The sequence below is a fragment of the Cebus imitator genome, unplaced genomic scaffold (genome assembly GCF_001604975.1).
Source record: "Cebus imitator isolate Cc_AM_T3 unplaced genomic scaffold, Cebus_imitator-1.0 Scaffold465, whole genome shotgun sequence".
Lineage (NCBI taxonomy): Eukaryota > Metazoa > Chordata > Mammalia > Primates > Cebidae > Cebus > Cebus imitator.
The window spans coordinates 162,004-174,569 of NW_016107780.1; the positions used below are offsets into that span (position 1 = coordinate 162,004).

Sequence of the window (12,566 nt, forward strand, 5' to 3'; positions counted from 1 at the left end):
CAGAGCGGCCAGGGCGCCAGGCAGCACCCACACACCAGACCTCAGACCTCAGAGGCTGGGCTGCTAAGTGGAGGGGGCCCAAGGTCCGGTTACCGAGGAGCGCGCGAAGGCGGCTCACACCGGGTTCTGGGATGGGTATCACTCCCCAGAAGCAGCGGCCAGGGTGAGTCCACCCAAGTCAGATCCGCTGTGAGGAAGGCCACGGTGGCCTCGCTTGCCAGAAAGAAAGAAATTGCGGGAAGGGCCAGGCCGGAGGCAGCCGAAAGGGGAAACGAATGGAGTACGAAGGGCGCCGCCGCTTCCCACCTGCGTCAAGCTCCAGCTGGTAACAAGGCAGCGGCTCAAGAGAGAGCTTGTAACCCTCGAAGCGGGGATCCAGCAAAGGTCTCTTCACCCGTAGGGAGCAATTAGCCGCCACCTCCATCGCTTTCCAGGCTCGGAGCGTGAGAATTAATAAAGCTCTTGTTGAAAGCTGCGCGCTTCACGCCTCGCGCTGAGACTGGGAAACGGCGTGGTTCTCATCCCAGAAAACACTGCGGTGCGAACTGCCTTCTGGGAAATGTAGTATTCGCGAAAAAAGCTTAGACTGTTGCATGCTGGGCTATGTAGTTCTCGCGGTACTAAACGCCCGTGCGACGGCAAGGTCTGAACTCTCTTACCCACAGGGCCTAGCGACCAGGAGGCGGCCCGCGCCGGTTAAATTCTCACATTATAGGCAGGGTGGCGAGACCCCGCCCCGGAAATGCGTGTTCTAGCTTTCTGTGTGCTTAGGTGCCCGAGCTACTGAGGGTCTAAGTCCGGGCAGCCGAAGAGTGTGGTAGGTAACGGTCGTCAGCGCAAGGGTCATTTCGTCGCTGGGAAGGGACGGCCCTCGCCCGCGGTGATGGTGGTGAGCTATGCCCGTGGTCCTCAGGGCCGGGACCCGGGCCCAGCCCAGGCTCCTTTCGATGTACTGTCTTTCGTTAGCGTCCCCGACCCGCGCTCGCGGGCCTGTAGGGCTCTCCGACAGGGCGTGCTACCGGAGTTGGCCTGAAGCCAGTCCTCGCTTTGTTTTCTGGCTCCTCCCCTCCCGCCTCTCCCGCTGTCTCCGCCCTGTTCTATTTTCCCTAAGAATGTCTGAACTGGGAGGGATACCCTAGCGCCCTTGTTTTACCAGTGAGAAAACTGAGGCCTTTAGGAATTAAGTGACTTGTCCAAGGTCACTACTTGTATTTTAGGGGCCAAAACGAGATCAAGTTCAATATTCCAGGATCGGTACTGACTAGACTTTGTAGTTATATTGAAAATGTTAGCCTCCAGTTACAAAAGCAAGCCTTTCCTGGTTCTTACTCAACTTCTCCTTTTCCCTGTTCTTCTCAAAAAAGAAAATCAAAAAATCAACTCTGAAAACTCATTGCCAGTCTGAATTTTCATTAGGCCAGATGGGAGACAACAAAAGTAACCTCGTTAGTTACAGATTAGGTAGGAAAACGTTAGTTTATGCGAAATTTTATTTAATTTAAACTTTTAAGTGGCGTGAATGCTTTCAAAACCTAACTTTCCTTTCAGCATCTTTTTGGTTTGGTTTGTTGGTTTTTACCGAAAATTGAGTACTTTGTAGGTTAGGAATTAGTTTGAATTTTGTTTTCTCCTTATTCCACCAGCGATGTGTGTGTAAACACACACACACACAGTTTAGCGGTTGTAATTGTGGTTTCATTCTAGTGAAGAGTAGATTTGTTTGTTTATTTGAGACGGAGTTTCGCTCTTGTTGTGCAGGCTAGAGTGCAATGGCGCGATCTTGGCCCACCAGAACCTCTGCCTCCCGGGTTAAAGCGATTCTTCTGCCTCAGTCTCCCAAGTAGCTGGGATTACAGGCATGCACCACCACACCCGGCTAATTTTGTATTTTTAGTAGAGACAAGGTTTCTCCTTGTTGGTCAGGCTGGTCTCAAACTCCCGACCTCAGGTGGTCGTCTGCTTCGGCCTACCAAAGTGCTGAGATTACACGCATGAGCAACCTCGCTCGACCTTATTTTATATGATGTCTCCCAATTTTTGCATGCAACCAGTGTGCAGAAGTGATCGGCAGTTATGTTCAGTTTTGGAGCTTCAAAGTACTTGAGTTCAAATTCTGCCTTTACCACTTTCTATCTCTGTGCCTCAGTTTCCTCATCAGTAAAATACAAATTATTTTATTAACATAAATATGTAACAATACATTCTGGGAATTAAATGTGATCTTTTTTTTTTTATTATTTAAAGAAAACCTACACTGCATTAACCCAGTGCCAAGTACATAAGTGTTTAACAAAGAGTAATGATATTGTTAACACATTTGAAATGTATCACCCCTTCAGTTGATAGAATGGTAAACATGTTAGGATGCTTGCCTAGAGGATTTAAAGAAAATGCTTTGTAAATGTTCTATATCTGAAAATAAATGTTGATATCCAGGTTAGCAAGATGAACAAAGATGCGCAGATGAGAGCAGCGATTAACCAAAAGTTGATAGAAACTGGAGAAAGAGAACGGTAAGTAATAGATTGTGTTAATAAATTACATTTCACCACCTTTAGTAGCTACCTTCTAAGAATCTAAACAAGAAATGAAACATGTCACTGCAAAGAATTACAGACTATTGAGATTATAAAAAGTTTCTATTTCTAACATCTGGAAAAAGTAATTTAGGTTTGTTCAGTATTGAAGGACTTGGAGGGAAGTGGTGATGTAAAAAGATGAGCAAGAAATGACACTTAAAGGATAATTTGATGGAGAAGAAAAAGCACGTACCTGAATTACAGTTGGAGACGTAATGTTACCCGGGTTTTAACAGGGAGACAACGTTGTGAAACGAGCTTCGTTTATCAGACTCTTAACCTTGAAGCAGCAAGTGCTGTTTCTACTCTCTAAAACACTCTTCCTTCTTTTCCTTTTTAGCTAATTATAGCTCATCAGGTCGAATTTATATATTGCCTCTTCAAGGAATGTTTTTATTAAGTCCCAAATAACCTTGTTCCAAGGTAGTGTTTAATCATCATTGTATTCTCACCATCTACTTGGCTAGTTTGTGTCCTCCAGTATAATCTAAGTTCTTTAATGGCAAAACACAACACTGTATACTGGGCATCTAATGCTTTGTGTGGTTCGTAATTAACCAAGTAAATACCTGCAGAATGAACAGGTTTAGAAGTACAAATAAGGGGATGAGGAATCAAGAAAGGCTACCAGAAGCAGAGTTATAAAGTGAATAAGACATATATGTATAAGGAAGAGGGGGGATCTTTCAACTCTACCTGGGCATTAAGGCGATCAGATACGAGCTCACATAATAATAAAAGAGGTACATTTGTTGTGGACTTTATTTTGGAATGATGGGCATCATTAAAAGGTTTTAAGAAAGGGAATGACTAGATCACATTTATACTTTTAGGACTCTTTTGGTGTGGAGCTTGGACTTGAAAGGGTCAAGATAGATGGAAGAAAAATGAGGTAGAAGATTATATAGGGTTGAAAATGGAAAGCTGCAAAAATGGGAAAGAGATTTTAGAATTTTAATAAAATGTAGAAACAGCAATCCTAAAATGAGGAAGGAGGCATCTAGAACTGTGTCTTGGGTAATGTAAGAGGATAGTACTGCTGGTAATGAGTATGGATTATGTATTTTGTTTGTTTGTTTTTTCATTCATGCAGCCTAAAGTTACTGAGTTTCTATTATATGCCATGCCCTGTTAAGGTGTTGGAGGTAATAGTAGTAGACAAAAATGGAGCCTGTGTTTTATGGAGCTTACATTCTAATGGGAGGAAACAGTTAAAAATGCGTAATATGTCAGATGGTGATGAGCACTAGAGAAACAATAAAGCAGAGAATAAAGAGGTGTAATATTTTAGATAGAAAAAACAACAAATCAGAAGGATGTGAGGTTGTGCAGGGACTCTAAGTTCCTGAGATAGCTTGCTTGGCATTTTTGAGGAGCACAGTGATGCTAGGGAGACTGAGTAAATTGGATGCTCAGGAGACTGAGTAAATTGGGTGAGGGAGACAGGAGTTAAAGTCTGTGGCATAGCTGGGGAGAAGGCAGATCATGTAGGCTGTAATAAAGTCTTGGAATTTTATTCTGAGTAAATTGGAAAGGCACTGGTGTTTTTTGAGCAGCAAGAGAAGACTTAAGTGTACAAGGGAAGAAGCAGGGAGACAACCTAGAATGCCATAACAGTCTAGAGAAGAGATGATGGCCTGAACTCGGGTAGTAATAGCAGAGATGGTGAGAAATATACGAATTCTTGAACCCAATAGGATTTGCTCATAGATTGGGTGTGTAGTGTTAACAAGGCAGCTGAATGGAATGATAATGCAGAGATTCTTAGCCTGGGGAACCTGGAAAATGGAATTGCCATTCTCAGAAGAAGAACGAACAGGGATGAAGTGTTACAGAGTCAAAAGTTAGATTTTGGCCCTGTTAAGATTGAAATTCCTAATTAAATGTCAAGTGAAAATGTCACATAATGGATATCTAGGGATAGCAAAAGTGGTTTGCTGGGAAAGAGAATTTGTTTGGGATGTGACCTTTTTAAGCTGAAAAATTAAATGATTTAGGTTGAGGATTGAAGATTTGTAAAAGTGGATATGGCAAAAGGATTAGAAAATATTTTGTTGCACCTGTGATGCCATGAGTTGCGTATACACTGCTACTTTTTTCCCATTGAGAAAAAGAAAACACTGCCAATTAAATTATGAGAGGCATGCCAATTACTGAATCATTAAAATGTGGGGGCAACAACAGTCTTAGAGTCAATGAAATACAATTGTCATTTTGTAGTTCAGAAGGCCCAATAGGCTGGGATCAAAAAAGGGGGGTAGTCTGTGAAGGTAGAGGTGATGGGGGAAATAGGAGAGTGAAAGGATAAGAAGTTGAAGTTAAAGATGGACTTTGGAATTTGAAGATTTCAGAAGTGCAGCTGCTTCAAGTTCAGTTAATAGTCTCTAGACATTGTACAAGACCCATGATATTCCTGTTGGTATAGGATGGTAGAAAATATATAAGGTGGCCAAAAAAATAGAGCTTGAAAAGTATTTTAGCCCCTCCACTTCATTTAATTTTACTCATTAAGTGAGACCCAGATGAAATGAAAGGCCCAGAATTTAAGTACTTGGCATAACATCAAATAACTAGCAATAGAACCAAGATTAGGCCACAGTTAAAGGTTTGTAACTGGAAGGCAGGAAATTTTTAGTTGAGCACTGAACCTTTGCTTCAAACATTCCTAAGATATTATACATTTTTCAATTTGAAAACACTTCTTTTTCAACAGTCTCAAAGAGTTGCTGAGAGCTAAATTAATTGAATGTGGCTGGAAGGATCAGTTGAAGGCACACTGTAAAGGTAATCAGTTTCATTTGGAAGATAAACAAATCCCATTTTTCTGATCTGGATTGGTTTGGGGGTTGCTTATTTTAAGGTATATTGAGTACTTGAGCATAATTTTAAACAATATGGAATTTAATCTTGTAATGGTTTCCTCTTCTCAGGGGCGTATGTAGACCTAATTCCCAAAGTCTTAGAAATTTTATCTGTTTTAAAACAAGTGAAGCATGAGCACTTAAGATTTTCTCTGGCATCAAAATGTGGAATCTTCTGTCTTTCAGCAGCATTCTTATTTCTTATATTTTAATTTAACAAATGGACCACTTTAGGTTGACAGACTTATAGAAATTATCTCTCTCCTGCCTTTAACGGTGTAAATTTGAAAAATTTGTCTATGAAAGCTCTTAGAGAATAAACTTAAGAAAAAAAAGTAGAAAGGAAGCTTGTTAAATTGCTGGGTATTGTTGATACCATTTGATAGATTACACGTATCACTAAGAGTAGCCTCTTTTCTGGCTCAGCTTTTGATATAATGGAATTCTAGATATTTTTAATGAATCCCCATTGTGTTGTAATGGTTTCTACAAATAAAAATAATAAACTATATGTTAACTGTGAGAAGGCAATGTGACAAATTAGCAAAAGCATAGACGTTAAAAGCCATGCAGATTTTCATTACTAAAAGAATAGAGCTGGATTTCAACTCATGTCTGGATGACTTATTTAATCTTTAAGCTTCAGTTACCTCACCTGTGAAGTGGTAAAATGCCTAGCCCGTTAGATCATCTTGAATATTAAATGTTATAAAGCACCTAATAGAGATCTAGTAAATGTTAATTATAACAGTTACAAGTTTCCAACATTTTACAGATGAATATTACAGTTTAAATTCACTATGTGTTGCAATTATTTATTAAATTACACGTTATTTAGCTGAGATGTATGAACAGATTTTTATCTTTTAGATCTAGAGAATACTTGATATGTTTGTGAGGTTGAACTAAATTTTCAGTGTCCTTTTTTTTTTTTTTAAACCAGTCTGCACTTTAAAAACATGATCTTAACCCTTCCTCTATGAAAATCTTTCTTACAGATAATGATTTTAAATGATATGATTTGTTTTTTGCTTTTGCATAAGAGGTAATTAAAGAAAAAGGACTAGAACACGTTACTGTTGATGACTTGGTGGCTGAAATCACTCCAAAAGGCAGAGGTAAGGAATACAGATTGTGTTAAAGGAGACATGCTGCAGATGTGATTTTTTTTAAATCTCTTGCTGATTCAGGTTTTCTTTCTTTTTGTAAGGAAAAGCACTCTTTCCAAAATCATTTAGGTACCTGAATTGCCTCTTGTGGAAAGAGTTAAAATTGCCTTCCTGCCTTGCTGGCATAGTCTGGGGAGTGACAAATGAGATACAGTACTAGGTTTCAAGTATTTGTGGACTCTAGAACGGTACACCAATGCAAGTTGATACGGTTGTTCAAACAAATAATTTTTGAAATATGGGATTTTGTAGAGACAAATAGTACATAAATCTAGGATTTATAAACCTTATCAGATATGGCATGACTCAAATATTTAATAATTCAAAGTCTTGTTCTAGCCCCTGAGTCATTGCTCCTCTATCTCTTTCCTTTTTAAAAATTAATGAAGGTCTGTCTTCTTGAATGCCTGCTTAAGAATTTGGTAACTCCATGACTTCATGTTCAGAGTAATTCATATTTAAGACTCACAATGCAGCCTTCTTAATTTCAGCCTTTAATGGGCTTGTTTACAGAAGGCAGGGGTAAGATAGGAAATATATTAAAACTGATGATGTGTAGTAAATGTTGTCAGGAGCTACATCATTGTTATCTTAGATATAACTACGTTATTTTCATTTACTCTGATGGAAGTTGGGGTTGTAACTGAAAGGTAAATTAGATGGCCTAAGTTGTTTTCTCACATAGAAATTGTGAGAAGAATTTAAGTGTAAAAAGTACATAGGTTTGAAATTATTACTACAGAACATGAATTTTTAACTCTTCCTTGCTGGGAATAAGCTACGGAACCCCGTGGTCCTTTTCAGCCATCCCTATAGTCCTGTGTACAACTGAAAAACCTGACTTTTTCTTCACATGTGTCTCAGGGAAAGGGAAAAAAAATTATTGTTCCCCTTATGAATTTATATTTTTTAATTTCTCTAATTTCTTTTTGTTGTTGTCATTTTGTTTTCTTCTGTGACTTAAACTTAGTCTGTTAACATTATTTAGGAACCAGCTATACAGGTTAGAAACTATCCTTTGCTTCTCCTTCTGTACTTGAACATTGAATATTTCAATGTCTTGTAGCTCACCGGCTAGAGAATAAGCAAATACAGAAAAGAGAAGTAAAAATAGATTATTTAGTTTATGTTCTTAGTCTTCTTACAGTTACTCAGAGTAAATTTTTTTTTTTCAGAGTTAATTCACTTTATTTTTCTTGTGTAAAAACCCTTTGTGGTAGCCACAGCTGGAGCCTGGGTTCTCTGCACAGAGACATATTTTTTAACACGGTAAAATTGTCATTTTTTTAGTGCACAGCTCTGTGAACTTTATACATATGTATAGGCTCATGTAGCTACCATATCAGGATACAGAACAAACAGTTCCCTCACCCCCAAAACCTCCCTCATGGTATTCCTTTATAGTCACATCTTATTTCAAGGCAACTAACTGCTCCTGTTCTCAATCACCATAATTTTGTTTTAAACTATTTTTAGTATACATATCGATTACATTTCCAGTAGACTTGAATTAATTATGTGGTCTTGATTTGTAGGTAGGCTTAAACTAAGCAATTTATAAAGAGGAAAGTTTGCCTTATTAGATTATAATTTTTTATAGAAATATTGAACTGTATCTGAGATTTTCCATTTCCCCTGAATACAAGTAAATACATTAGAAGTTTTAGTTAACCCCCACTTTTTTGCACTTATGATTTAATGTTCTGAATAGATAATTGTCAAATGGATCAAAAGTATAACATATGACTGTTGTAATTTTTTGGATTTTTGCTAGCTCACAGTGTATATACATTAATTATTTCAGTAAAATACAGATTATCTTCTAAAACATACCAGTTTATACTCCAGCTTATATGAGACTGCTCCCTTAGTCTTGCCAACACAATGTTGCCAACATAGTGTGTGTGTATACATATATATTTTACATATGTATATACTTAAAATATATATTATAGGTTTATATATATTATATATGAATATATTTAAATGCATATTTTTATATATGTATAAATATATATACCTGTATATTTTTTTATTTTTGAGATAGGGTCTTGCTTTGTCACCCAGGATGGAGTGTGGTGGCATGATCATGGCTCACTGCAGCCTTGACCTCCCAGGCTTAAGTGATCCTTCTGCCTCAGCCTTCCAAGTAGCTGGGACCACAGATACACACCATCATGCTCCACTAATTTTTTTATTTTTTGTAGAGACAGGGTTTCACCATGTTACCCAGGCTGGTCTTGAACTCCCGGGGTCAGGCAGTCTTCCTGCCTCAACCTTCCAGACTGTTGAGATTATAGGCATGAACCATCACACCCAGCCAACACAGTATATTATTGACCTTTGTATTTTTGCCTATGATTGGTAAAATATGCTATCTGAATGTGGTTTTAATTTCATTTGTCTTCTGAGATTCAGACCCTTTTATGTTCAGGAACTCTCCTTTTCTTCATTTCTTTTGCTATTAGCTTTTTTATCTTTTGCTTATCAGTGTGAAACAACTGTACAATAGAAAGATCACCTTTTTCTGTAAGAACGCTTCCCCAGTTTTTATCCTTTGGATTTGCTTATGGAGATTTTTATTAAGCATAAATTGTTGCTGTATTTTAATCAAATATTTCCATCTGTTATAGCCTCTGCATTTAAAAATGGTGCTCTTTACTCCTGGTTTAAAGAATTTTCTCATGTTCTCATCAACATGTAGTGCATTTAGGCATTGATAGTTTATTTAGAAAAATGAATTGCAAGTAGACACTTTGCTTTGTCAGATAATGTTACCTATTTTTTTAATTGACCTTGAGGGTTATTTATGAAATTCTTATGTTGCTTGTCAAATCTTAAATTGACATGTATTAATTGGAACCTTCTTACTCTTATTTTTTTATTTTTGTATTTCAGCCCTGGTACCTGACAGTGTAAAGAAGGAGCTCCTACAAAGAATAAGAACATTCCTTGCTCAGCATGCCAGCCTTTAAGATTGAATTAGATTGTGTTGTTCTGTGGTTTTATTTCTGAAAGTAAAACTTGCCATAAATTAGAAAACAGTTTCCCAAAATAAAATCCTTTTTTGTATGATGGTATACACTTTTCAGTAATGATGTATACATTGTATTGATTTTTTTCCCTAAATGTGTTATTTTAATAAATATCTCATGAATGAGTTTGAAGTTTGCTTGGATTTTGAAATGAATGGGACTTTGTCTTTATTACTAATTCACCAAATTTGTTGAGAGAGAAAGCAATTAATGTAGTTTAAGTATTTAGTATGTACAGTTCTCTGTGTTAACAGCTGAGAAGTAAGCAACCTTTTCTGACTGCATATGGTGTATTCCTCTTTTGAGTCCCCATAATATTTTATAAATTGTAATGCCCCATCTTGTACGACAGTTGTCTTATTCATATTGTTTATATACTGAGGGATAAGACTGGGTCTTACTCATCTTTATGTGCCTTTCTTATGCTTCAAAGAATTTACCATCTAATGGAAGAGAGAACATTTGCAAGTTGGCTTCATACCAAGCTCCTTCCACATACTCTGCTCATCTGAACTTTGAATGCAGAATCTATAAATTGCATCCCCACATACTAAGGTCAAGGAAGAACTTAATGGGAAGTAATCTCCACCCATTAGCTTTACTCTGACATCAGGATTGCCAAATCCAATGGATTCCTGTCTGTTATGTGACTTCTGCTGGAAAATGCGAATGTTGACCATCCTGCCACTTGGAACTCTCTTCCCACTCCTCACATTGCTTTTCCTACCACTGGAAGTTCCTTCTGTTTCTTGTGGAGTACCTTTCGCTGTCCGGGACTTTTAGCTAATGGTGTTTCCTAGGGCTTTCTCCAGGGCTTTCTGCCTCACTAACTGGATATATACTTTTCTTGGGCAAATTCCAGGAAACTTGGGTCAGACCGTGACTTCAAATACAGGTTGAAAAATGGTAAACTGTATCTCCAAACCAGACTTCATCCCAGCCTCCAGACCCATATACCCAACTGCTGTGGATCAGCTTTTTAGGATTTCCTCACTTCAAACTGACCTTAATCTAAAATAATGATTTTTTTCCCCAAATAACTCCCCCTGCTATATTCCTTATTTCTGAATGGTACCTCCCAGATACATAGATTACCTGAGGAGCTTACTGAAATGCTGATTCTGAAGATAAGGGACATGGCTTAAGATTTTGTAGTTCTGACAAGTACCCAGCTGGTGCTAATGCTGCTGATTGAGGACACTTTTGAGTGTAGCAAGGCTGGAAATCATCCACTGTGTGCCCTCTTAATTGTCTTAGTTCAAGCCCAGATTATTGCAATAGACTTAATATTTCTTTGCTTTAGTTGATCTATGCCCCCTCCAATCCCTATTCACACAGTTGCCTAAGTGGCCCTAATAAAATGCAAGTCTGACTATTTTATTCTCCTGCTTAAAATTTCTCAATGCAAGATGAAACAGTATTAAAATCTAGGCTTCTTGTTTCTCTAGTTAGACTAAGGAGCTCCCACTATAAAGCTGTTTCATCCCTAAGAACCTTAGAAAATCTGTCAACCTAGAAACCCCCTTTCTCTTATGCATCTCATTCCTGTTTGCACTTCGTAATTAAGCTTTAGTTGCTAAAACTTTCGGACATTCCTCTATCTGACTTAGATCCCCCACTACTGTTTCTATAAAAAGTATCTATGTGTAATTCCTCTTCAACACAGTGGTTCTTGAACTTTTGCAGGCCTCTACTGGAGAGGAGGAGACACCTTTGCATGATGCTTATTTGTGGATGAATGGGCAAGGGAACAAATGAAGGAAACAACTGAATGAACAGTATGGGAATATGAGAAAAGGTATAAATTGGGTATAGTTGAGAAAAAGATTCAAGTTGATCTTTGGTTCACTGTTCCAGAAACAATTTCATCTTTCTGATGAATTTACTAGTCTGAACCAACTGGGGTTAATTATGTAAAGTTTTGAGCCTGAGACAAGCACACAATCACAGAACCTACCCAAATGAGTCTTTCGTTTCACTTCATCTCTTATAAACCAATATTCTGAAGTAAATGATAGGGATGCTCCTCATTCTGCTACCTATTATCACAGTGAAAACAATCATAAATAGTACACAGCAAAGGTGAGAAATAGCAGGTAGTTCTTATTTCGTAGTACTGTATATGGAAATAAACCAAATTTGCTTACAGAGATACTATTTTATTACCTCAAAAATATATAAACAGGAAAATATTTTAAAATGGGATTTAAAAATAACTGAATTGAGAACATCACAGCAATTTAGAATACTAGAGAGCATAGCTTTAAAATGATAGTGCTGAGAACTTCCCCAACCTCTACCCCACCACCTATAGGCTTCTTTGACATCTTATAAATGTTCTCTAGTTTGTATCCAGAATCATTGATATCTTTCAAATAAACCAACTTTATGAACATCTTGACTCACATGATTTATTTCTGTAAGCTAGGAATATATTCTTTAAAAATCTTGCACCCGTTCACATTCAATGTTGGAAATTCAATAGGATTACTGTTACATGACTGCACCAGGTGAGTAAAATACTAATTAGGATTACCGTAAGTTTCTTGTATAGGATTAAAGAAGACTCAACTAAATTATTTATGTAATTCACTTTGCTTTGGCATTACAAGTGTATCATTTGATTGAGCAGTGCCAAGGCAGGAAATGGGTGATGCTGGGGACTGGTAATTGGATATGGGACTTTTCATAACTTGATCATAAGTTTCATCCAACTGTAGAGAGCTGTGACAGCTGTTCAGTAGCTGATGTTGGAAGTGATCCTGGGAGAGAGAGAGTGTGTGTGTGTGTGTGTGTGTGTGTGTGTGTGTGTGTAAAACCTGTCTTGTAAATGACTCGTGTTACTCAATGACTTCATAAAACCCCTCATATTTACCATTAGAAACCACACGAAAGTCAATGGATGAATCTGCCAAGAAAACT

General features: G+C 37.8%; 2 protein-coding genes across 4 annotated transcripts in view; one reads left to right on the forward strand and one right to left on the reverse strand.

The window, feature by feature from the left end:
- Positions 1-763, reverse strand: part of NUDCD1 (NudC domain containing 1) — a 71,083-nt gene extending 70,320 nt beyond the window's left edge. The window contains exon 1 of one of the 2 annotated variants that reach the window (XM_017512228.2): positions 307-763. In XM_017512228.2, the coding sequence (XP_017367717.1) occupies positions 307-424 (118 nt within the window). In that variant the 5' untranslated portion in view covers positions 425-763. The remainder of the gene's footprint in view (positions 1-306) is intronic. The other variant, XM_017512230.2, reaches the window with a different exon arrangement.
- Positions 718-12,037, forward strand: ENY2 (ENY2 transcription and export complex 2 subunit). 2 transcript variants are annotated; one of them, XM_017512232.2, is made up of 5 exons: positions 718-817; positions 2,437-2,513; positions 5,293-5,363; positions 6,484-6,558; positions 9,508-12,037. In XM_017512232.2, the coding sequence occupies exons 2-5, from the start codon at positions 2,446-2,448 to the stop codon at positions 9,582-9,584; spliced, it is 291 nt and encodes a 96-aa protein (XP_017367721.1). In that variant the 5' UTR covers positions 718-817; positions 2,437-2,445; the 3' UTR covers positions 9,585-12,037. The 2 variants fall into 2 exon arrangements, with proteins under 2 accessions (XP_017367721.1, XP_017367720.1); XM_017512231.2 differs by having other exon boundaries at positions 726-889.
- The last annotated feature ends 529 nt before the right edge of the window (positions 12,038-12,566 follow it).